At 45.4% G+C, this 26,815-nt stretch overlaps 1 protein-coding gene across 4 annotated transcripts in view; it reads left to right on the top strand.

Annotated features, from left to right (window-relative positions):
* DOK5 (docking protein 5) overlaps positions 1–26,815 on the top strand; it is a 358,181-nt gene that overhangs the window by 310,108 nt on the left and 21,258 nt on the right. For all 4 annotated transcript variants that reach the window (XM_013060172.2, XM_004759883.3, XM_045082055.1 and 1 more), the window contains one exon: positions 13,769–13,904. In XM_013060172.2, coding sequence (XP_012915626.1) covers positions 13,769–13,904 — 136 coding nt within the window. The remainder of the gene's footprint in view (positions 1–13,768; positions 13,905–26,815) is intronic.

Below are 26,815 nucleotides of genomic sequence, written 5' to 3'. Positions count from 1 at the left end.
TCAAAAATATTCCAAGACCTTTGACCAAAAGCTATAAAGTGCTGACTCAGAAAATGAAAGCATTTTGTTCTATGACTTTGTTCTCTTTATGGTCTGACCTTTAGGGTACTTTGTGCAAGCTCTCCAGCTGTTCGATGACTAGAATACCTACCACCCACACACCACAGTGTTGTTTCTCAAATATTGTACAGACTTAGAACACTCGTACTTTTGAAACCTTTTCTTATTCAGTGGTCATACTTTGTGGGGCTGGTGCTAACCAGAAGGCGAGTTCTCAGAAGGGAAAGTGTCGTGAATGTGCTCTTAGGATCCTGTTCATTTCTCTGACAGCTCGGTGGGGCGGAAGAAGCACTGACAGGAGTCAGAGAGACCCTAGTTTCTGACATCTGTTCTTTATTAGGAATTGACCTTGGGGGCGCCTGAGTGCCTTAGTGGGTTAAAGCCTTTGCCTTTGGCTCGGGTCACGATCCTGGGGTCCTGGGATCAAGCCCCACATTGGGCTCTCTGCTCAGCAGGGAGCCTGCTTCCTCCTCTCTCTGCCTACTTGTGATCTCTGTCAAATAAATAAATAAAATATTTTTTAAAGAAAATTTAAAAAATTAAAAAAAGAAATTGACCTTGAACAAAGGTTTTAACTTCCTTTTTAAGTTTATCCAAGTCATAACTTCCTCGAGAGGTTGTTGTGGGTAAGAGCTGCGGTGCGCGCACGTGATCAGGAAGGGTGCTGGGCTTCTCCCCAGTAGGGTCTCCGATGTTTTATTATGATTACTTTGAGAGTAGGACTTGAGTTTGCAGGGTACAGACAGTGTTAAACACAAGGTAATATGACTATTTTATATTTTGCCTGAAACTCAAATAAAGATGAATTTTTATAGTTACCATCAAGATGCTCAGGATAATAAGATCATTTGTGTTCTCCCAAGCATGAAGGTTTCATATCACCTTGCTTTATTAGTGAAGATAATTTTTTCCTTGGCTATTTTTGGATGTGTTCAAAACAAAGCCGTTTCATATTAACTAATACGATTTTCTCCTTGTCTCCTATCAATAAATGAAGAGAATTTAAGTCTCTCTACACAAATAGTTTTCATGGGTCCAACATGCATCTGCAAAGATTTTGTAGTTTTGCCCACCAGAACACAAGGAATCTCCCCCAGAAGTTTGAACCGGTCTTTTTTGGACGAGCTGTCAGCCTCTGTTAGAGTTGAGACTCCATGTTACTCCTGTTCAGTGGCCCCACTTTGCTCCACCAAGACTGACACCAGGACACGTGTAGTAAACTAGACAGGAACTGGAAGAAATGAAGAGTTTGCAGCTCTACCCCGTACTGGGTGTGGACCTTGAGAGAATGACTTCACTCTCTGAGCTCCATTGGCCACCTGTAAAAGGGCTACACAAATACCCAGCAGAACGCCTGGCATAGAGTAGACAGTTATGTCAACCAACACAACACAACAGGAGAGAAGATCATTGGCTCACATTCCTGAAGGTCCAGGTGGTAGGGATGACATCAGGCTTGGCTTGATCAGAGGCTAAATGACCGTAGGTTTCATCTCTCAGTCCTGTTTCTTCTAGGATGGCTTTGCTTTGGCTCCACTTGGAGGCTTCCAAGAACTTTGGGATCTTCTCACGCCCTGAGCCGATAGAAAGGAAATTCCTACCGTATATGGACCCTCACTTTCCCGAGGTGTCAAGGACTACACTGAGGACTTTATACAAAGCAAGCAGGGTACAAATGCAGTGGGGTGGTTCTCCCAAAGCAGGAAGAGGGTACCAATGCCATCAGAAGAAGGATGGATGTAAGGTTTAAAATGGAAGACAATCTAACAAAATGTGTCCAATACAGCATTTAATACCTCCCCAAAGCAAAGAGGGCAAAACTGCTATTGGACTGTAATTAGCAATATCACTCGTAATGGCACTGAAATACAGAACAGCGGTTCTCAGCCTGGGATGTGTTTGTCCCAGGGGACATCTGTCTATGTCTGGAGTCCTTTTGTATTGTTACAGTCGAACAAGGATGCCATTGGCATCCAGTGGATGGAGGGGCCAGAGATGCTGCTAGCATACGCTGCCCGGAACAATCCCCCACAACAGATGGGAATCTGGTCCAATTATCCAGTTGAAAAACTCTGTCCCGGCAAGCATACCAGCCATTGAAAATAATCCCTGATATTTACACAGCCGTTATTACATGAAGGTCACTATACTGAGTATTTCGCATGCACTGTCTCCTTGAAGCCATTTGCTGCTCATAGAAAGTAGGTAATATTAAAAAAAAAAAAAAAAAAAAAAAAAAAGGAAACTTGGAGACCTGGATGACTAGTCCAGAGGCATTAGACAAGTAAATGGTGGATTGAGGACTCACACTCTGGTCTTCTTACTTCCAAACCCTGATAGTATCTAGGAAGGCTGAATGTCATAGTCCACTAGGTGAGTCCAGTTCTTCATGAACTTCTGCGGAGCTAGGGAAGAGAAGGAAGGTGTTCTCATGTCGCCAGAGCACCCTAAAACCATTTGGATATGTGCTATTTTCTTAGTTTCTGGAACTTCCTGTTTGCTCATTCAGCATTCCAGAGTCAGCATTGTTTGTCGCTTGTGGACAGCAGTATCATGATCATAGATCATTTAAAGTCTTCTAGATGTTGTTTCTCCCCCTCTTCACCCAACAGAAGCAAATCAGATCATATCTCTGTTTTTTTTTCTTGAGAAATCTAGCGTTGAAATATAAGCTTTTTAATAAGGTGCAATTGCCTGATGAATTGCCACTCCTTGCCCCTGGAGACAAAGAGTGGTGAGGTTATTTGGTGGCCAGGAGACCTACTGCTTACTTTGTTTGAGGTTTTTCTGGTCTTTTGTTTGTTTCTTTCCACTTGGAAGCCCTGAAACTTCAGTGAAACACATCAGGTTGGCAGGGGGGGGGGCTCTGATTCTTTTTTTTTTTTATGGGAAGGTCTAACTGTGAAGATGGGAAGATCTAACTTTTAACCACGTTAGAAGGTTCAAACTGCATCAACACGTCCCTTTGGAACCATTCTTGAAATGTGATTGTTTAAAGAAAGGTGGCAGGTGTCCACTAAGTACCCCTGTTAATTTCATAGCTGGCTGCTGCGTTAGCAGGCTCCGGTGTCAGGCTCTGCCTTACCTCCTGAGTGATTTAAATTAATACCCTGGGTTTAGCACCTGCAGGAGGGAAAGAAGCCCAGGTGACATTTGGCAGAAGGTACTGAATAATTACCACACATGAGTGCTTCTCTTTACCAGCCAGAGAGAGTCTCTATTGTGCTTTTGACATCATTTTAAGAGAAATTTTTAGGTATGCCAAGTATATGTGAAAAATTGACGTTGCATGTACAAATTACTTTTCTTAAAGGGAATGCACAAAGTTGTGAAAAGTTTTTTGGGTTGGATTTTTGGGTTTTTTTAATTTTTATTTTTTTATTAAAGGCACCTGAATAGCCTCCGAAAAGAAATTATTCATGTCTAGTATATATCACTCTGAAAACAAGTAATTGGTGAAATAGCTTTTCATTGGGGAAGAAAATTGTTTCCCCCCTGTAATGGATGAGTTTACAGGATCGCTCTTCTAATATAAATCTCTCATTCCTGTGTATTTTAGGGAACATACACCCATTCTTATTAAATGATCGAAAGCAAATCGACAAACAAACTATACCCCATTCTTCCTGCCATGTTGGGTAGAGAAAATGGCATAAACATGTACTGGATCTCACACGTGGGCTTGCTTAGAAGTGTAATTCTTATCTGGGCTCTCTACTATTGCATTGATCTATGTGTCTGTTTTTGTTTTTTTGTTTTTTAAGGTTTTATTTATTTGTTTGACAGACAGAGATCACTTGGTACTTGATCCCAGGACCCTGGCATTATGACCTGAGCCGAAGGCAGAGGCTTTAACCCACTGAGCCACACAGGCGCCCCTATGTGTCTGGTTTTCTTACCAGTACCATACTGTCTTGGTGATCACAGCTTTGTAATATAGCTTGAAATCAGGCAACGTGATGCCGCCAGCTTTTTCTTTTTCAACATTTCCTTGGATATTTGGAGTCTTTTCTGGTTCCATACAAATTTTAGGATTGTTTGCTCCAGCACTTTGGAAAAATGCCATTGGTATTTTGATCAGGATGGCATTGAAAGTATAGATTCCTGTGGGTAGCATAGACATTTTAACAATGTTTATTCTTCTGATCCATGAGCATGGAATGTTTTATCATCTTTCTGTGTCTTCTTCAATCTCCTTCATAAGTGTTTTGTAGTTTCTAGGGTATAGATTCTTTACTTCTTTGGTTAGATTTAGTCCACTTCAATGTGAGGCAGGAATCCATCAAAATCCTAGAGGAGAAAGTAGGCAGTAACCTTTTCCAGGTGGGCCACAGCAACTTTCAAAACACATCTCCAAAGACAAGGGAAACAAAAGCGAAATTAACTTTTGAGACTTCATCAAGATAAAAAACTTCTGCATAACAAAGGAAACAGTCAACAAAACAAAGAGACAATCCAGGGAATGGGGGAAGGTATTTGTAAATGACACTACAGATAAAGGGCTGGTATCCAAGATCTGTAAAGAACTTCTCAAACTCAACATCCATAAAACAAATAATCATGTCAAAAATAGGCAGAAAACATGAACAGACAATTCTTTAAAGAAGACACACAAATGGCTAACAGACACATGAAACAATATTCATCATCATTAGCCATCAGAGAGATTCAGATCAAAACCACACGGAGTTACCACCTCACCCCAGTCAGAATGGCAAAAATTAATAAGACAAGAAATAATAAATGTTGAAAAGGATGTGGAGAAAGGGGGTCCCTCTTACACTGTTGATGGGAATGCAAGTTGGTGCAGCCACTTTGGAAGACAGCGTGGAGGTTCTTCAAAAAGTTAAAAATAGAGCTACCCTATGACCCAGCAATTGCACTACTGGGTATTTACCCCAAACATACAGATGTAGTGAAAAGAAGGGCCGTATGCACCCCAGTGTTCATAGCAACAGTGTCCACAATAGCTACACTGCGGAAGGAGCCGAGATGCCCTTCAACAGACGAATGGATAAAGAAGATGTGGTCCATATATACAATGGAGTATTACTCAGCCATCAGAAAGGACGAATACCCAGCTTTTGCATCAGCATGGATGGGACTGGAGGAGAGAGATCGTGCTAAGTGAAATACGTCAAACGGAGAAAGACCATTATCCTGTGGTTTCACTTACACATGGAACATGAGGAATAGCAGGGGGGACGTTAGGAGAAGGAAGGGAAGCGTCACGGGGGGAACCAGAGGAGGAGATGAACCATGAGGAACTCTGGACTCCGGGAGTCATACTGAGGGTTTTAGAAGGGAGGGGGAGGGGGCCTGCGTGAGCCTGGTGGTGGGTATTCAGGAGGGCATGGATTGCATGGAGCCCTGGGTGTTATATGCAAACAATGCATCATGGGACACTACATCAAAAACTAAAGGTGGGGGCGCCTGGGTGGCTCAGTAGGTTAAGCCTCTGCCTTCAGCTCAGGTCATGATCTTGGGGTCCTGGGATCGAGCTCCGCATCAGGCTCTCTGCTCTCTCTGCCTGCCTCTCTGCTTCCTTGTGATCTCTCTCTGTCAAATAAATAAAATCCTTAAAAAAAAAATAAATAAATAAATAAAACAAGAAAACCCAAAAACTAATGATGCACTGTATGCTGACTAACATAAAATAATTTTTAAAATTATTAAATAAATAAATAAATAAAGTGCAGTTCTTTCCTTTTGCATGAAAATACAAACAATAGTTGTGCCATTTATATGGACTTTTATTCCCCATCAGCGTTTATCTCAAAAGTAATTTTAATTACAAAGGTAATGCACACGCATCATAAATATTCCTTTAATGGAGGCAGGTGTGAAAGAGAAGAGAGAGTCTCCTTACTCCTGTACAGAGTCAGCTTTTTAGTCACGTTCAGGAGATCTGTGCTAGGTGTGGGGGTGTGAACTCAGACAGGCAAGGCCACATCATATATAAGAAGCTTAGCCAGCCAGGTCCCTTCTGGCTTGTGTCCCTTCCCTTGTTGTGATTTTAACATGTTTATTCCCTAAAGGAAAGGATGAATTTGCCATCACCTTTGGGAAAAAACCTCTCGTCAGGACATCCTGTCGTGTGGCCATCATTTTTAAGAAAAATTGTAGGTGTATTTTTATTTTATTTATTTGCCTAGCTTTCTTGAGGTTGTATGGACTTACAACATTAAGTGTGATGTGTACAATGTGTGTAGCAGAAGGACCACCGTGGTATGGACTTACAACATTAAGTGTGATGTGTACAGTGTGTGTAGCAGAAGGACCACCGTGGTGAGCTCCCTTAACACTGTCCCCACCTCACGGCATTACCTTTTGTGTGTGTGCGGTTGAGAACATTTAAGATCTTCTCTCTTAGCAACTTCCAAGTCTGCAACATCGTATTTTCCACGGCACTCACAACGCTGCGCCACAGATCTCTGGGACTTACTCACCTTCTCACTTGAAGTTTGTGCCCTGCGCTCGACTCCCCCCCCCCCATCCTTGGTCACCACCATCCACTGTCTGCTTTTGTGAGTTTGGCTTTTTTATATTCCAGACACAAGTGAGATCATACGGTATTTGTCTTTATCTGTCTGACTTATTTCACTTACCCTAATGCCCTTGAGGTCCGTCCATGGTGTTATACATAACAGGATTTTCTTCTTTTTCATGGCTACTACTACATTGTGTGCATATGTGTATACGTATATAGTTTTTCTTTATGCACTTACATTGGTGGACACTCGGCTGCTTCCGTGTCTCGGCTATTGTAAATAACGCTGCAGTGAACCTGGGGTGTGTGTATCTTTTTGGAACGGTGATTTCATTTTCTTTGAATATATACCCAGCAGTGGAATCGCTGGGTCGTAAGGCAGTTCTAGTTCTAGTTTTTGGAAGAACCTCCATACCGTTTTCCACGGGCCTGTACCAGTTCATATTCCCGCCAACAGTGCACAAGTAGTTCCTTTTCTCCACTTGCTCCCAGACCCCTGTTATCTCTTCTGCTTTTCATAGTAGCCGTTCTGACGGGGTGAGGTGATACCCTCTTGTGGTTTTGATTTCCCTGAAGGTGAGTGATGCTGGATGTATTTTCACGTACCTGTTGGCCATGTGTCTGCTGCAGCCGTCTTCCTGCAGGCAATAATCCACTAGTGTAGGCGGCTACTTTCTGTGGGACGGTTCCTCACCCTCTAGAAGGGTCTAGTAGGAATGAGTCATTTCCTTCTTCCATCAGATGTCCGCCGAGTGCACGCGAGGAGCCTGATGTGGAGCCGTGAATGGAACACACAAGTGTTGTGCTGTTGTGAAATTCACTCCGTAGAGGAAAGGGGAGTATAGACCATAATAGACATTTTAAAAAGTAAAAGAGATGTTAGATTGTGTAAGACCACAGCAAAAAATAAAGTCATTCAACAGAAAGTGCCAAAGGAGTGGGGGCGATTTTAAATAGAATGAGTGGGACTGGCTTTGCCAAGTCAGGGATGCCTGACAAAAGCTGGAGGAGGACTCGCGGGGAGAGCATTCCAGCCAGAAGAAGGGGGTTGGAAAAAGGTGCCGAGGCGGGTAGATGCGGAGCGTGCAAAGAAGAGCCAAGGGGCTGGCATGACCCGGGCAGAACAAGGGAGGGGGAAGCACCGTGTGTAAAGGTAGACATGCAACAGGGTCTGGCTAGGTGGGGCTTGAAGGCCCCTGTAAAGAATTGGGCTTTAGTCTTTGTTGGGGTGCCCCGGGGGGTGGCGGGTAGAGGTGGGTCACTGCAAGGTTTGCAGGAACAGTCCCCGAGACCTATCCCATTTCTGACACCAGCTGCAAGTTGAGGGATTCCCACAACCGCCAAAGGTTTCGTGATTTGCTGGAATGATTCAGAGCTTACTGACATCTATGAAACTCATGGTTAAAGCTTCTAACAGCGAAGGATACAGAGTAACTAACATCAGCCAGGGAAGAAGTGGCGGGGGCGGGGGGGCAGAATCCAGAGCAGTGCCGGGCATAGCGCTCCTGTGTCCTCCCCCTGTGGAGTTAGAGCAGCATCCTGCCTTCCTATTAGCATCTGACGGTGCACGTAGAGTACCCCCAGCGAGGAAGCCCCCAGCCACAGTGGAGAGGTTTTACTGGGGCTTCATTACGTGCGTGTTTGATCAACACATTGGTTGTGCACGTGGCCGGACCCATCCTCCAGGTCCACTGACGGCACGTGACCCCAAGCCTCACCCTCAATCCCATTCTTCCCATTTGTCCAACCCAAGAAGCCCAGGCAAACAAAAATTACCTCCCAGGTAGTTGCCACGCCAAGACTAGACCAGGTGTTTTGGACAAGTTTAAATTCTTTCCCAGCTAGGAAGTGGTGAGCGAAGAAGGGACACGGTCTGACTTTCTTTCTTTTAAACTAGACTCTGAAGCTAAAACCAGTTAGGAGGGTGTCACAGTGCTCACGGTGGGGACAAGAGTGGCTGCAGGAACGTTGGTCACAATGATCGTGGGCTCAAGTGTTTGGATACGGACATGTTTTGCCGCTAAAGCCAAAAGTGTGTACTGACTGGCCATGAGTTGGGGTTGGGGGTCAGGATCCTCCTAGAGCAGCTCAGACGACAGAGGAACCCCCGGCGGGTGGAGGGCAGCCTAGGGATGACCGGACTTCAGTTTGGTCTGTTAACCAAGGGCTTGTTCACTTCAAGGCTTGTCCCGCGGTTTCCCTCTGGTGCTAACCCGACTTTTCATTCTCCTGGGGATGAGAACACACGTCGCGTTTGGGCTTAGACCTGTGAAAGCCCTTCCACTTCGGCCCGCTGCTCGGAGAGCGCCATAGCAGGAAAAATGAGGGACAGCTGCCCCCTTAGATCTAGGTCAGGGCATGGCCTGGCGAAACAAAAGGGGAAAACGGATGTTTCTTTGACTTTACCTGTTACGTGATTAAGAACAGATATAATTAACAAACTACCACTGTCTCTTACACTAGCCATGTTTTATGACTTTGGATGCTTAGTTTTGTTGTTTTGTTTTCATAAACTCTGAAGTCCCTATATGTGGGGTTAGAATTTAAATCTAAAAGGTAATAATGTACACATTTAAGGGAACCTCTGGGAAGCCTGGCGACATCGATGGTGGAACCAGGGGAGAAAGTTCAGCCTGTGACAGTCAGAGCACTCTCCCAATCTGGGGACCTTGTCTTTGCTCACTCATGGGACTGATGAGCTTTGTGGAAGTTGTTCTAACTCTCCAGAACACTACTTCACTGGAGCTGGAGAAATAAAACCCCCTGGTTGTTTGCGTTGTAGTTTTTATATAGTGAAAGCTGCTGCTATTCCCAAAGGGAGAATCCTATTCCTGAATTCGTATTTCTGTTCTCAGAGAAGAGGTTTGTATTATTCTGTTTTCATAGCTTGTGAGCCTCAAAGACTCATCCCCAGCCACACACCTTCCACGCCAGGCATCTTATCTGCTCCCCTGCTGTCCTGGGATGTGGTCACCTGAGTTTCCTTCCAAGCAAAAATGCAGTTGTGCCTCCCTCCTGAAGTTTTCCCTGAGGCTTTGACTTAAGAAGTTAAAATAAGAACAATAAATCCTAATTCAGTGCTTACCTTGATGCAGGATCCTTGATAAAGATAAAATACAGTCTCCCAGGACCTTCAGAGGTTTGGGTGATCTTATTATTAACATCTGGGATATGAGGCCGTGGAAACTTCGAGAGGTCAGTATACTTGACCCTGATTCCAACATATGTGGGAACTGGAGGAGATGGTCTTTCCTACCTCTCTCCCATACCACCTCCAGGAGGGGAGCTCACCCACATTTCCCCAAATGTGGGGTGATTTTTGTGATAGAGGCCTAATAGTAAATGAATGGGACTCGCACAGTGGCAGTATTTTTCTTCCCAACTACCTTTTCGATCCTTTTGATTAAATTACAGTAAAAACCATTTTGGAGAGGTGCTGGCATGTCTAAACCCTATTTTCTAAAACTGTCTTCTTCTGTTTTTATAAAGATTTTATTTATTTATTTGAGAGAGAGAGTGGCGGGGAGGGGCAGAGGGAGAGAGAGAGAGAAAGAGAAGCCCGATGCAGGGCTCTATCCCTGGACCTTGGGATCATGAGCTGAGCCAAAGGCAGTGGTTAACTGACTGAGCCACCCAGGTGCCCCTAACACTTTTTAATTTACCTGCGTTACTAATGAGGGAGCACACATCCCGTTTGGGTCTTTTGATCCGAAGACAGGGTTCAATAACGTATTTTGTTTTCATTGCATTCGTTTTCACGTCTGCCTTCAATTTATTGCGGGTCATACTGGCTTATGATTATGGATTTGGTAGCTTATGGACAATACATTTGTTTGAGAGAGAAGAAACCTGAGTCGATTTTAAAAGTATTAAACAGGCGGCACAACAATTTGACGGAGAAAAGTTGTACGAGGGTGACTGACATTCCCAAGAGGTGCCCCATGCTCGGTGTCCTGAGTGGCTTCCTGATGTGCTGGTTTCTCTTTCCCACGCTACTGGTCTCCAGGCAACACACACACACGCACACGCACACACATGCACACACACTACACCAGCAGAGTCAGCTGCCGCCTCATCTCCAGCTGAGCTGAGATCCAGGCAGTGGCCCCAGTGACTGGAACGGGCAAGGCCACGCCGACCACAGGGCTGGGGCATACTCTGCTTCAACCCGAATCCCATCTGTGGCGAAGCAACAGCTCCCCTGTTCCCAGAAGCTTCCTTCTGTGTACGGCGTCTCCACCTCTGACCCATAAGTTCAGTGCTCCTTCAGCCCCTTGTTTTGGGTCTATTTCATTGCTTCTCGGCTGGGGACCTTTTGCCCCCTCGGGGACATTTATCAATGTCTGGAGAGGTTTTGGGTTGTCACAACTTGAGGATACTACTGGCTGCCGGTGGGTAGACTGACCAGAGATGCTGTTCAACCTCCTACAACACACAGGAGACTTCCCACCACCAAGAATGATCTGGCCATGCAGTATCGCCGATGTCAACTGTGCCGGCGTAGAGATCCTAAATTACAAGCCCCAAAGACCTTTCCCCACATTTTTCTTCAGGCTGGACCCACCAGATCCCATGTGATTAAGCCTCTTGTTTATTTCGTGTTGTGATTCTGTGTGTCTATTTTTCTTGCCATAGTGTCTCTGGCACTCTGCAGCCGGTGTGGGGGAGTGGTTACACTCCATTTGTTCACTTCACTCTCCCAGACAAAAGAATGACAACATTCTACAATGTTTTGCTCCTGATTTTGTGTCTCTTCTGTATGATGCTTCTGATCAGTTTCTCTCCAGTGTTTTGGCTTCCTGAAATTCTTCGTTACTATGTAACATTCACACCCACGCCTTTCGTCCATGCTTTGCTTTATCAGGGGGCTCCTCTGACCCTGTATGGCTCATTGTGCCCTGTTGTTAGTCTCGAACTTATTCACTGACACAGATCTCCTTTAACCAAGTGCATTGTAAACTCCTTGAAGAAAAAGCCCATGTCTTTACCTTTACATCTGTTGCTGAGGCTCTTATGATTTGCCTTGTTTGTACTGAATTCTTTCAAATCTAATGTAATTGTAAATGTGAAAGGTAACTTTTTAAAAATTAACATATAATTTATTATTTGCACAAGAGGTACAGGTCTGTGAACCGTCAGGCTTATATATTTCACAGCACTCACCATAGCACATACCCTTCCTGGTGTCCATAACCCCACCACCCAATCCCTATTCCGCCAACACCCAGCAACCCTCAGTTTGTTTTGTGAGATTAATAGTCTCTTGTGGTTTGTCTCCCTCCCGATCCCATCTTGTTTCATGTTTTCCTTCCCTACGGTAGCATTATTGATTTAATAAGCGCTATGCCGGGGTGGAGAGAAGAAGATGACCATAAATACACATGTTGAATGTAAGATACATCCTGCTTGCCACAGTGTCCAGAAACTCTAAACACGCACGTGCCCACACGGAAAATTCACCTTGGCCCTGAGGCACTGTGGAACTGACTTGGATTCCGATCTCTTAAGTTCGATTATTAATACTGCCCGCCATGAGGTCATTTATTTTAGTTCTCATAATTGCAGTCCCATTAGTATTTTTCTCAGACACGATGTTGGTGTGAAACGTCACAGGCAAAGAGAGAGTAACGGTTTCCAGAGTCTGCATCCGAGCCTGTGGGAGCTGTTGCCCTCGGGTGGCGATTCTGCAGAATGAAGCCCCTCATCTTGCGGTGCTCACGCTGGTCCCCGATGCTCCAGCAACATAGGCTGTCCCTCCTGCCCCCCTCTCCCTGTGTGCTGGGCCACTCGCCTTTGTCCCATCTCAGGGTGTTCTCTGTGCGGTTCCTTGCCAGACTGTTCTTCCTCCCTTCTCGGCCAGAGCCCTGCCCTCCTCAGGGGGTCTGGAGAACTTCAGTTTAAATAAAACTTCCCCCCCCAAAATTTTAAAAATAAATAAATAAATAAATAAATAAATAATAAAACTTCCACAAGGAAGCCTGGCTCAAGTTCTTTGTTATACCTTTGCCTAGCGCCGCCTGTCCTTTCCCATTCTACAGTTCTTTATTGAAGGCCCGATAGAGGGTGAGCCGTGCTCTAGGCACTGGTCGCGGAACTGTGAATGAATCAGGAAAAATTCTCGTCTACACGGAGCTTACCTTCCAGTGGAATTATGGACGTGGAGATTTCCTTTGTGTACTCACGTATCCTGTCTAACACTTTCAGGACACTGAGGGGGTGGTTACTATCATTCTGTTTATGTTACAAGTGGAAATGCAGACGCAGAGAGGCCAAGTAGCACATACCGGCTCACAAGGCTGGCGAGGCGCGACCCCAGCGCGGCAGTCTGGAGCCCGGCTTTGCTTATTTCACTCCGCCCTGATGCATCCTTGCTACGTGCAGGCGTCAGCGAATTTCCCACTGCTTTCTGAGCTCCTGATGGTCTTCTAGATTCTTGACTGAATTGCAAAATCCATGGTTTGGAGTGACAGACTTATCCTGTAGGCAGAGTAATTCTGGGGAAATTCAAAACTGTTCAGTGTGTCTATAGGGCCATCATGTTCTTATGTCTGAATCCTTATCTTCCCAAAGGGCGTAGGAAAGGCTCAACTTAAACTCATTATTTTACCTTCTCTTGGCTCTGGGTTTCCGTCTACAGGTTTCTGTTAGCTAAGGCCATAAAGGAAGAGTGTTAGGGCATTTGGGACCACTTTGGATGCTGGAACAGTGTCCAAGGTAAAAGTCAGTAGGTGAAGTGAGAAAAAAGGAATCCAGAATGATTTTGGAAATGAAAGAATCCATAAAGCCATTGTCTCTGAGGAAGGAACAGAATCTACGAGTCACAGACTCCTTCCACATCTGCGCTGATGTAGTTTCTACTGAGCTTCTGATTCATGGACAGTCCTGAGAACACAGTGTACAGGTGCCTCTTGGAAAGTGGGAAGGCAAAGTGCTGGGATTATACTGAGAATCAAGAAAGCTGTTTATTAATCTTGGCTTCTTGACTGAAAAAAAAAAAAATTCAGCACCGTGTTAGCGTCATATGAATGGTTCCTGCCCAGATTAACAACAAATCCTTTGGAAATTTTGATTCTAGTTAACGTCATTTAACCAACATAGACAAGAATCCTGAACGTGTGTGAAATCAGTGGGTCTCCTTTCATGGAGTGTTCTAGGCTCCCCGTGCGTGGCAGTTCTTGGAGCTGGATTTTCACAAGCTTTTTGTTTTTGTTTTCACAGGATGTGTGAAACTGGGGAAGGGCTGTTTATCTTTCAAACGCGAGATGGGGAAGCCATCTACCAGAAGGTCCACTCCGCTGCCTTGGCGATAGCGGAGCAGCATGAGCGCTTGCTCCAGAGCGTGAAAAATTCAATGGTATGTGCGGAATTTCTTCCTTATGACCCAGTGCGTACCCTTGTAGAATGCAATCATAGAATCTTTATGCTGAAAAATATGGCCTGCAGTATTTGAGCAGATGGCTTTCTCCTGAACTCAACTGGATTAAATGCCATCTTTGCAAAGCCCCAAGAGCCAGCTGGTGGCACAGTGTCCGGACATCCCTGTTGATGTGCTTTGTACTTCAGTTCCTACTTGTTCATGTCTTTATCAGTTCAGGCTCCTCCAGCAAGTACCAGAGGACTGGGTGGCTTATCAACAGTAGAAATTTATGTATTTCTCACTGGGAGGCTTGTTGTCCCAAGATCAAGGTGCTGGTCTATTCAGTGTCTGGTGGGACCGACTTCCTGGTTCATAGATGACTCTCTTTTCTGTGTCTCACTGATGGATGGGGCAAGGGAGCTCTGCCCTCATGACCTGATCTCCTCCCAACGGCCCCACCTCCTAACCCCATCACCTTGGAGGTTAAGATTTCAATATATGAATCGGGGAGGGAACATCATCATTAGTCCACCGTCATGACTATGTTCATCAGAATTAATTTGGATGCATATGGACACCTGTAGACACAACTGTGTAGATTATCTTCCTATAGGTATATATTCATAGCTGTACCACACATTATCATTTCAAATGGTGGTGGGAGCCAGACAGAAGAGGGCTGAAGGGAATGGGGGTAAAATATCAAAAGCCCAAGACCAGAGGACTGTTGATGAGCCTAAGGGCTCCACGTAGGACATCTCTTGATTTTTTTCTAAGGAAGCCAAGGATTTGAGTCTGTATATAATATCTTGTAGTTTGCCACTGTTGGAAATGAATTCTAGCTAAGACCAGCAACAAAACAGTAATGCTTTGTGGGCCAAGGGAAACCTGTGCAGAGACTCCATCCTGCCCAGAGCCATGCGTCTCCCATCTCTGGTTGGTCAGCCTTCACGGACGTTGATTCATAAAGACAACACAAACTCAAATACCCATGAGCACAGAGCTCCCTGGGATTACCTGCCCTGTTCATTGCATCGTACTAGGGACTGCATAGAGAGTTAGGATTGAAGTCTTAAGGCACAACAGTTAAAAGTAATGCAAATCATGCATTGTGGCTGCAAATAAATGCATAGAGCCTCACATCTGGAAGGAAGTCTGCAAAACCAAAGGGAACGGGGCCAGCACTGTAAGGTTAGGGTAGTTTGAAAACGTATGATTTAAACATGTGGGGTGGTTGGATTTAAAGCAAAGGAAGAGCATGCCCGAAAAATGATCTGTCCCAATGTGGCCTCAGATTATTCCCAGATGACTTGTGTATGCAGTGGTCTGGGATTATAGAGCGTAGATCAGCAAAACTTTCTGTGAAGGGCCAGCCGGTAAATACTGTAGGCTTTGTGGAGTAAGATGGTCTCTGTCGCAACTACTTCACTACTTGCAGAAGCAGTTCTAGATAAAAATGTAATCTAGTGGATATGACTCCGCTGCAAAGCAAATTTATTCATGGACACTGAATTCAAATTTCATATCATTTTCACACATCATGAAATATTCTTCTCTTGATTTTCTCCCCATCAATTTCAGAATATTTTTTTTGAACTAATGTAGTCTTGGTATCCATTTCCCCTATGCCTACAAGTTCTGGATAGTGCAGTGGAGATAAGATAAATGAATGGGTGGGGCGCCCGGGTGGCTCAGTGGCTTAAGCCGCTGCCTTCGGCTCAGGTCATGATCTCAGGGTCCTGGGATCGAGTCCCGCATCGGGCTCTCTGCTCAGCAGGGAGCCTGCTTCCTTCTCTCTCTCTCTGCCTGCCTCTCTGCCTACTTGTAATCTCTCTCTGTCAAATAAATAAATAAAATCTTTAAAAAAAAAAAAAGATAAATGAATGGATGGATGGGTGAGTGGCTGGTGGATAGATAGACAGACAGACAGATGGCTGTAAGGTAGACTTCAAGTCTACTTGGAACTTTACAGGGCAACATTTCTTTGTGTTAAAATTGTTTACCTGTTCCATTAGATGCTTTTAAGCATCTGAGGGAGTTTTTCCAAGATTACCTTACTGGTAAAGCCATCAATTAGCATAAATTGTTTTGTGTTTGAAAAGCAGGTTTGGTGTGCACATGTTTTTCCATTTACAACCTCCTCATTACTTCCACTAAAAATTAATCAGGAATATGAGTAATTCGTTTAGATCATCCCTTTGCACATTTAACTGGCAAATAATGTTGTTTGCTCTTAATTTGCTGTATGCTTAATGAGTTCCATAAAATGAATATGATTTTTAAAGTAACAACTTCCTGTTTTAGATGGAAATGAGTAAGCTTCAAAATGGGATCTGAATCTCAAGGATGTTAAGTGGGGATTATGAAATGCTCAGAATTAATGTACGTGAATCACTCCCTGATTTGGGGAGAAAAGAACCACCCCGGGACAATGCAGCCAATGAAGACAGTCCTTCCAGCCCCCCCGACCTTCCCGGGGCTACAGTTCTGCATTTTCTGGCATCAAAGAACGGATCTACATAGATCTGGCTATTTCCTCAGCTAGGAATTGCATGTTTACCACTACTGGCTTGCTTCTCCGGGTAGTCCAGGTCTTAAATGGAAAAAGATGGTGATGCCCACCTCTGGGCTCAGCCTCATTGTTAGGAATCCCTGACCCCACTGTTGGCTGCCTCTGTTATAAAAATTCCCAAACCCACCTCTACAGACAGGTGCTTTCCCGCGGGACCTGCCCCTGTTTGAAGTTGCAGCTGTAAAGTGCATTGGTTGGGATCAGACTTGTGACCTGAACCCAGCAGCTGTAAAGAGGAGGTGTGTCGGTCTCATCACAGGAACGATAGTAGTGATAGGCTGAGTCATTAGGACACTCCAAAGATGGTTCCTACTCCCTGGAACCTATAAATGTGTCCTTATGCGGCTAAAGGGAGTCTGCAAATATGATCAAGTTAGGGCTCTTGAGATGGGGAGATTATCCTGGCCCGTTCAAGTGAGCCGGTATTATCACAAGCGTCCTTATGAGAGGGAAACAGGAGGAGTAAGAGAAGGCGAAGTGACGGTGAAAACAGGAACAGAGAGCGAGAGATTTGAAGTTTGTTGCTGGTGGCTTTGAAGGTGGGGGAGAGAGATGTGGCCCCAAGGATGTGGGTATCCCGAAATGCTGGAGAAGGTAAAGAAGTGTTCTCCCCTGGAGCCTCCAGAAGGATCCAGCCTGGCCAACCTCTTGACTTCAGCTCAGTAAACTGGCTTTGGACATGTGGTCCCCAGAATGGTAAGAGGATACAGTGAGGTTGTTTAAGCCCCGAGTCATGTGATTTGTGACCACAGCCTTAGGAAGCTAATACAGTAATGATATCCATAATAATAAATATGTATCTTGTGTCTGTTCTGGAACAAGCAGTATTATCAGGACTTTCTAACCCGACAACTGCGCTGTATGGAAAGCCCAAGGCCACCAGCTTGGAAATCATGGGACTCAAATCTGGAGCAGGTGTCCTGGGAGAGCCCTGCTTTTCTCCATATCACTCATGACTGGTTTTCTTTGTCCTCCGTGAGATTAGCTTGCCAGTGTTCTAAAAATACCAAATTAGTGACCAGTGTTTAAAAATTGAGAGGTTTCACATAAACTCTGATTTCTACGCTATCTTTGAAAAGTGGAAAGGTCTGACAGCACTGACCTTATACCCCCCAAGGCAACTACAATCAGATATGCCAGGTCTTATCTGCCCTCTTTGGGGGACGCCACTTGCCCACAGTCCCTACATCCTTCTGTTGTTACTCTCCACAGGTCGCCTACCCGTCTGTGGACTGTCCATGTCTGGCCTGTTTGTTTTCTATTCTTTCATAACGAAGTGCCAGCGACTACACACCATAACACAACACACATTCATCATCTCACAGTTGCAGGAGGCCAGGAGGGTTGGCATGGTTTCAGTTCCTCACAAGGTTGCAATGCTTCAGGCACATGTCAAGGTTAGAGTGGGGATGGATCCGTTCATGAGTAAACTCACTCTCAGAGTGGTTCCGTCACCTGCCTGCAGCCACAGAGCTCCTTACTACCGGAGCCAGAAATGCAAGATCCTTATGTCTGATTCCTAAACCTCTACCCCTCGTCACAGTGCCTTGCCCCATCGGAGAGTCTGAAAGCTCTCCTGTCCCCCCCATGTCTCCACTAAGAACTGGCTTAGAGTTTGCAAATAACCTTGACTATCAGAGTGCCTTTTGGAAAAATCTGTCAACTTAGAGTATGCCCTAGAAGATCCTCATTACAAGAAATCCCGTTTCTTTGGGTAGTTTTGGCACCAAATAGCAATATTGTATTTCAAAATCCCTCTCTCACGTTCTCACTTTTTAAAAGCAAAGTGTGGTTATTCTGTACTCTAGGGAGTGCTGGTGGGTTGGCGGCTGGAGTACTGGGAGGGAAGGACAGACTGTTGAATGAGACCGAGCAGCGAGAACTTGTTTGCTCACCAGCTGCCAGCCGGCCTGCCGGAGAAGCCACGGGGACTCTGCCGGGACAGCTCGGGACTCCCCCGAGCAGCTTTTGCTATTTTTGCCACCTTGGAGATCAGTGTCTGTGACAAAGTCTAATTTTGGACCAAGGAGTGGTGGTGTGTGGGATGTGCCTCATTCCACCCCTGGGCCTGTCATTTTTAGAATTTCCTTCAAGGCTAATCAAGTGATAAAGTAGAGGAAGACTAATTCAGCAGGCTTGCCCTAGGGGCTGCAGGCGAGGCTCCATCCAGGGTGCACCGAGGCCCCCGGATAAGACTTCTCCCCTGTGCCCTGACGGTGAACCCAGGTTTGAGAGTTCATCTGAACCCTTCTTTGTCACTTTTTTTTGGGGTTGCCTGATTGATAGGTTTACTTCCAAGCTTGGTTTTGCAAAGAAAATGTAACGAATTTGTAGAATTCAAATAGCATTCTTCCGCAGTTCTGGAAACCACAGTAATTCTTACTCAACCTAATTCAAAAAGCCATAAACTATCTGGTTTTAATAGAGAGAGAATCAAAGAAGTCATAGAATCCATTTCATTACTATTCAGACTCTGAAATAAGCTTTTCCCGGATGTTTTTATTTTATTTTATTTTATTATTTTTTAAATGTATCTAAACACTCTTCTCGCAGCTCAACCTGCCCCTCTGTTCCCAAACCACCCCCTCAAAAAAAAAAAAAAAATCAAGTTTTATCTCTTCTCTTTGTGGGCTCTGGTTAATTGGGTTCACTTATGGATTGATTTTTTCATTATTTAATTGATTTGTTTGTTTATTGTGTACTGCTTAAAGCATTTATCAGCTTTTTCCCACTCCCAAGTGAACCCTTTTTGTATCCTGGCATAATAATTATGATTCAAAAACCTTTTGTGGAACACCTATCTACTGTTTGCAAAGAAAGCATTGTGGTAAGTCATATGGAGAACATAAACATTTAAAAAAAAAAAAAAAAAAAAAAACCTGTTTTGAATCTTTACCGGAGCTTAAAATTTAGATGAAGAGTTCAGATTGACAGCCTCAGTGCATTCAGCGGTGGGGTCACTTATCTCTGTATCAGCAATGATACTGCCAGGAATTTACTCTAAAGATAGGACAGAAACAGATGAAATTCAGGTTTCTTTCTTAAATTTGCTATGACTTTCGTTCTGGTATATTACGGGGGAAATGTCATTTTCGGAGTGCGCCCTTCCAGTCTCTCATAATAACCTCATAACTTGCGCCGTGCAGTGGCGGGTTTCAGGAGTCCCTTTACTTGGTTATGAAGCGCTGCCCTAGCTTATGCAACCCCTCCCCATAGCCAGGCTCTCCTGGGACCTCGCCAGGGTCCTTGTCAGCTGGTGGCGCTGTCTCCACAAGGAAAGGAAACAAACTGAATGATGCCAACAGGTTGTAGCTTTGTGTATAACTTCTGACACTAATATTAATGTTTAAGATGGTGGCACTGTAAATAGGCAGCCCGTGGACAGCCTGATGGCGGTAAGACAGCAGCAGTGCATGATCGGAACCGAAGATGTTCATATGAGAGCAGAGAGTGCATCTGGTTGACCAGATGCGCAGTGGTGAGTAATACAGGTTTCCAAAATCAGTCATCACAGAGAGGGTAGAGATGGTGTTGGCGCTGGGGATGGTGAGAGAAGTAGGATCATTTCAGTGACATTTTTAATCAATGTTGAGAAGTTAGGAAATGAGTGATGTACCCATCTCCAAGGGTTGGTGGACATTTTCTGTACAGGGCCCAATAGTAAATATTCTATATTTTGGGAGCCACATAGAGTACTGCTGCTTCCTCCTCCTCCTCCTCCTCTACCTCTTGTTCCTCCTTGACCCCTCCCCCTCTTCTTTTTTACTTTAAAAATGGAAAAACCGTTCTAGGTTCTGGGCCATAAAACACGGGCCACCAGGATTTGGCCTCCAAGCTGTAGCTCACTGACGGCCCTCTGCATCTTGGCTTTCATTGTTAGACACAAATGTACTTTGATTATTAATCAGTCCCTCTCTTCCACACCATGTGGATTTGCTTTTCCTCCTAGGAGTTTACTAAAAGCAAAGCAATCATCCCAAATGCCTGTCAGCAAAACCAGAGGCCATTTTTTATTTTAACCAGAATCAGTCATTTTAAGAAATCATTTAATAGGGGTTTCAGCTTTTGGTTGCCCCAGCGTATGTGCTCTGCCTTGTATGGCTCTTTTTTTCATGCTCTTAAAGTGTTGGGTATGACCAGGATCTGCCAAAGAGAATGTTGCCTAGAGAATGCATTCAGAGGTAGCGCCAGCATGGGCTATTGTCGCCAACTATGCAAGTTTCAATATTTTAAGGAGATCCAGTCAATTATTTTTGTGGAACTGAAAATCGATTACATGCTAGGTTCCTACCCAAATATTTATCAACCCATGCAAGCATTAAATACAATTCCTCCTCCACTATGTGACGGGGTCGGGGGCGGGGGGAGAAAATTACCTATGGATTCAGCTTCAGGCAGTAAGGAAACTTTGGTGGAATCCCCAAATGACCAGAGCAGGGAAAAGGAGTTAAGACAACTGAAGATGATGGCACAGGTGTTGGGAGCTCATGTGGGGAGACCACTTTTTGTTTGGTCTACAAGTGATTGGCACAGATGATATCTTTTAAATTAAATTAGTTCCCAGTGTTTACAGTGGAAGGTTTCACATAAAATACATAGTTGTATCTTTTGGAGAACTGAGACTATCTGGTAACAGCGTGTCCACCCGAATTAAAATTGAGTGGTAGCTACCATTTTGAGAGGATGAATGGCCTTCAGGGCTGCCTAGTCTTATCGTTTCTTGGTGTCTCAATAACCAGAAGACTTCACTGATTTCTGCTATCTGCATGACCCGTGTAGACATTCAAGTTTTAGTCCCCTGCTTCAGGGGAACAATACATACCTCTTGCCCTTTAGATTTTTGCCAGGAAACCTATGTCCCTGAGACCTCTTTTTATGGAGGATTGGGGCTATTTGCTTGGTAGCAGAGGCTCGCTCTTACTGGGGAGAATGTCAGAGTGTATATGCACCAGGGAATCTATGATGCAAAATGCAAAATGTGTAAGTATGAATGTGTTGCTTGGTGACTAAAACCAGCTGTGTAGCCTCTGACAGAAGAGCAAACCAGACTTTTGTATTTTTCACTCAATAAGGAAAAAAAAAATCACATGGTGAGCTTTTAAAGGCTCTATTACATATAATCAGTAGGGTTACCCTAGGAGTTTTTTCCCAGCTGGGACTCTTTTGAGAGTCAAGGTCAGCCTTCTTTTTTTTTTTTTAATTTTTAATTTTTAATTTTTTATAAACATATATTTTTATCCCCAGGGAAGGTCAGCCTTCTTAAGAGCAAGACTGGTCTTGTAATTTGCAGGCCCGATTCACAATGAATACATAAGGTCCTTTGTTCAAAAGTTAAGATTTTTCAAGATGGTGACGGCAGAACATCAAACCAAGCGTGGGGCTCTGTGTGACTACAGGGGTCATCTGCCCTTGATATTGGCCCTGATGAAGACTAATGCCTGCATAACAGATGTAAACAGGACGTAGCCAGGAAAACTGAAAGGTATAGTCACCCTAAACCGGTGATTCTCGGTGGCTAGCAGTTTTGCCTCCCAAGAGACATTTGGATCTGGAATCATTTTGGTTGTTAACACAGGGTTCAGGGTCAGAGGCCAGGGATGCTCTGAACATCCTATAATACACAAAACAGTCCCCCACAACAAAGAGTAGCCTGCTCCCAGATGTCAGCAGCGGGAGGTTGGGAACCCTATTCTAACGATCGGCAGGTTCTGCGTGAAAGCTGGGCCAGAAATTGATGGGTCACTGTGTTTGGGATCGAATGTCCGTCCCGCCGTCTGCAGCTTGGCCTCCCTTTGCCTTGTTTACTTGACGTGTCATCTGGGGGTGATAAGAGTGTGTTTGCCTCACAATGTGGTGTGATTCACACGGGCTAGTACATGTAAGGCACTTTGGAGGAGCATGGGAAGAGTCAGATGTGAGCCACCATAATGATTCCCTTTTTGCTCACAGAAACTGGCATGGATGAGCCGGGAGAAAAAGACTCACACTGTAGCAATGGCGATGTCCAAGGCAACACCAGGAATTTGGCTGATGGGGCTGAATGCCGTTGTTTGTGGTTTCCTTAAGATCTTCTGTGGTGTTGGTGCGGGCACGGCGGCATCAGATTGTAAGGTCAGGCCCCTGCCTTAGGTGTGGGGCTCCCGCAGGGGCTGGCACTCTACAGGATCCTGTAAATATGCCCAGAGTGGTGATACCCACTCCGGAGTGCAACCGAACAAAGTATACGGTATCTGCATGGCCCACCCGGGCCCCCGGGCCACCTCTCAGTAGACTTGTGCCCAGAGTAAGCATAGGACAGAAAACACAAACCACCCTTTGCTCCCTGGTCTCGTGTCACAAAAGCACCACATCGTGTCACAAAAGCATCTGCTTCTGGTGAGTTCAGTCGGACCCTATGGGATTTTTGCCCTGGGCATTAGCTTCAAAATCTAACCAAGTAACTGGCCGGTCTTCTAGAAGCTGGAAGCCTCCAGAGGGCAGAGGCTAGGCTCCCTGTGTCTGTAATACGCTCAGGGCCTGGCACAGGACTTACTACGTGTTTGTCGAATGAACAAAATCCGGGCCAAGTGGACCATTTTATGAGGATAGAGAAAAGGAGAAATGAAGCCCAAATACCAAATCCAGTTCCCTCTTCATGCCACGCCAAGGCCCAGGTTTCAAGCAGGTCTGCTTGAAGAGGTTGTAGAAAATAGTCCCCGAGGGTATCAATTTCCGTGCACGGACGGGGAGAGGATATCCTTCGCAAAGAGGCATAAAAAGTTACCAGAAGCAAAGGGAGCAATGATTTTGTTTTATGCATGTGGCTGAGAACTCAGATGGCTCTGAATAAATTGATGCAAATCACTTTCATTCCCCATGAAAATAACCGTTTGAGTGCATCTGGTGTTCAGCAAAATGCTTCCCTTGGAAAGTTGGCCCCAAACGGCTGGTTTCAGCAACCGTCTGCTTTCTCAAAGCTGTGGGGGACAAGGGAGGCATAGTCTGAGCGAGTCCCGTTGGCGCAGTCGCGTCTCTGCTGCACTTTGCCTTCGCAGGAGAGCGGGCTGGCTCTCCTCCTCCCTTTCCTTGGCTCTGTCCGTCTCTCCTTCGCTTTCTGACATTCCACGGGTAAGCCTCCGCCGGGCTGTCTTTCCTTGACACGTCCGTAATACTCGGGGATAGCTCGGGAGCATCTCGGTGATGGGGATCTCCATCACGTTTCCTGCAAATGTCGGAGCGAGGGAGGGGGTTAGAGGAAGTCAAGAGAGCGCTCTGGGTGGTTTAAGCCAAACATCTGTCAGAGCCGGAATCAGGATCAGACTGCCGTGAGAATGGGTTTCGTGAGGAAGCCGAGCAAGGACCACGTGTTTGGCAGATTGCTAATTTCCATTTGAGAGAAGGCCCCTGGGACCGTGGGGGTCTGAGGGCCTGGCAGAATCACTGGTAGCTTCTGTTGCCCAAGTTGGCAGGGGCGTAACCCTCTCCGAGCAGCCTAGACTTCTGGCCACTTGCCATTTCTCTGAGCTTTGGAAGTAAAATTCAGGTGTCTTTTATCATTCAGAACAGGATTTGAGCCCATTCTTTTTTTTAAGGTTTTTTATTTTTTAAGACATACAGAGATCAACAAGTAGGCAGAGAGGCAGGCAGAGGGAGAGGGGAGAAGCAGGCTCCCCGCCGAGCAGAGAGCCCAACGTGGGGCTCGATCCCTGGACCCTGAGATCATGACCGGAGCCGAAGGCAGAGGCTTTAACCCACTGAGCCACCCAGGTGCCCCCGATTTGAGCCCATTCTTTAAGGCCTTTGTAACCACCTCAGTGTTTTGTAGAACACACGGATGGTGGTATGAGCTTTATCTCCGGAGTAATTAAGAGACCAGTCCTAAATGGTGGCCCAGTGTCTTCGGCAGGTGACTTCACCACCCTTAGTGTTTGCTTCTCGCGCTCTGTAAAGGGGGTTTTTATTAATACCTACCTGGCCAGGTGGGATAAGGCAGGTGATTTCTTGACACAGTGTCTGGAACTTACCCAATACAAATCAACCTTGAGCTGTTATTGGCGTTGACTTACAGTAAGAAAGGATAACATGGCAGAGGGGTTGGGACATCACAGAGGTTTCTTACTCACTCAGTGATTCGGTCGCTGATCCCCATCACACCGCACACCTCCTGTGTGCCGGAAGCCATGCCGGGTACCAGGCGTGTGACACACGTGCGTGCGAGGAATCGTCTCACCCACACTGAAGGAGAGCTCTACTTCCAGGAGTTTGCTTTCTTTTTGTAGAGGAGGGAGGGCCGTTGTGGAGGCAGCGGGCAGGCCCCTTGACCAAAGCCCGCCTCTAGCTCTCCGGCCATTTACTCTAAAATCCTGGGGAGCGGAGGAATTGCGTTTCATTCATTTTCAAGTTTCCAGCCCCTGGCATTACCGCATGACTTAAAAGTGATGCCCAGAGCATATCAATGGGCGCAGTGACTGAAGGAACTAAAGAACCTTCAGTACAGAACTCACCGCGCGGGGTCAGGGGAGAGGAAGGACCGCCAGCAGCAAACCAAGTTACGGGGCTTAGTCTAATAGCGGGATGATTACAGTTGGAATGCGTCGCTCCATCTGGCTCTACGCGGAGGGTCTGAATGCTGTATTTCATTTAATTTTCACCGCTGTCTTAAGAGATGGGGTTGGTTTTTGAATCCTGTTTATTTTTACAGAAACACACGTATGTGACATTTAACTAACTACAGAGATAGGCTCATAGAGAGGATGGTTGCCACGACAGTATTTTCTGTCTTCGTCATTTATTTGTATGCGTCTACCATTCCCTCCTTAGCAACTCCTAAATCTTGTGCAGGAGTTTGTATTCTGCTTTCCTTGTTTTTCTCTGTACCCTTGTGATCCCATACAAAAATCCATATCTACAGACACACATGTAGATACATGTGTAATATCAGTGTTTGGAAGCCATTGTTTGTATTATAAAATCGTAATCCTATTACATATTAAAGCTACCCCCTGGGCTTTCTCATTTAACAGTAAATACCTCATGGAAATACAGTACTTAAAAGACATCTATCATAAGTCTGACTCAAGGGGTAGCCAGCTCTGACCCATGAGTCAAATCTAGCTTATGCCTGTTTTTGTAAGTAAAGTTTTATTGGAACACAGCTATGTTCATTCAGTGAGATCATGTTATGGCTGCTTTCATACTGAAGCATAGGAGCTGATTCATTGGCTTGATGAGGGCCGTCCAGCCTGCAAAGCTGCTTGCTCTCTAGCCCTTGACAGACAGGTGGCTGGCATTGGTCTCATTCATTCTTTTTAATGGATTGGTTGGTATTTCAGGGTCTTGATGTGACACTCACTTATTAGCCTATCTATGGGAATATCAGATTTTGGGGGGTCACTGATAAACAATTCTACATCATACATCTCCGTATATGTGCTCTTACTTATATATGTTAACTTCAACTGAGTTTGGTTTTTTTTTTTTAAGATCTTGTTTATTTATTTGACAGACAGAGATCACAAGTAGGCAGAGAGGCAGGCAGAGGGAGAAGGGGAAAGCAGACTTCCCGCTAAGAAGAGAGCCCGACGTGGGGCTCAATCCCAGGTCCCTGAGATCATGACCTGAGCCAAAGGCAGAGGCTTTAACCCACTGAGCCACCCAGGCGCCCCACTTTAACTGAGTTTCTGAATGTTACTTTATGTAACTGAATGTTGTCAACCCGGGAGCAGGATTGCTGAATTAAAGGTTGTAAATATTTTTAAATTTAAATCGGTGTTGCTGTATTGCCTTCCAAAATACTGGAGTACTTTGTATTTCATTGGAAGCACTATTAGGTCTGTTTCATAGAGGGAGAAACTGAGGCTCAGTAGCTCATAATTAGTATGTGAAGAGTCAGGAGAGGAATGTAAAGCCCAGGACGTGTATTTTTTTTTTTTTTTAAGATTTTACTTATTTATTTGACAGAGATCACAAGTAGGCAGAGAGGCAGGCAGAGGGAGAGGGGAGAAGCAGGCTCCCCGCTGAGCAGAGAGCCCGACGTGGGGCTCGATCCCTGGACCCTGAGATCATGACCCGAGCCGAAGGCAGAGGCTTTAACCCACTGAACCACCCAGGCACGCCCCGCCCAGGATGTGGATTTGATCGGAACTGGCAGAGAGGATAAAATCTGGGGACTTTGCATAGTTGGAAAACAGACTTCTAGAGCCCTCGTAGATGTTTGTGGGCTGGGCACCGGGGGAAAGGGCGAGAGAGTGGGGGGGGGGGTGGGACTTGGGACAGTGCTTCTGCACCTTCAGAGTGCATCAGGGTCACCTGGAAGGCTTAGTGAGCCCCAGGTCACTGGGCTCAAGCGCCAGTGTTT

This window comes from Mustela putorius, unplaced genomic scaffold (assembly GCF_011764305.1).
Source record: "Mustela putorius furo isolate JIRA1106 unplaced genomic scaffold, ASM1176430v1.1 tig00000592_pilon_pilon_pilon, whole genome shotgun sequence".
In the NCBI taxonomy this organism is placed as follows: Eukaryota; Metazoa; Chordata; class Mammalia; order Carnivora; family Mustelidae; genus Mustela; species Mustela putorius.
This window is presented reverse-complemented; position numbering and strand designations above follow the sequence as displayed.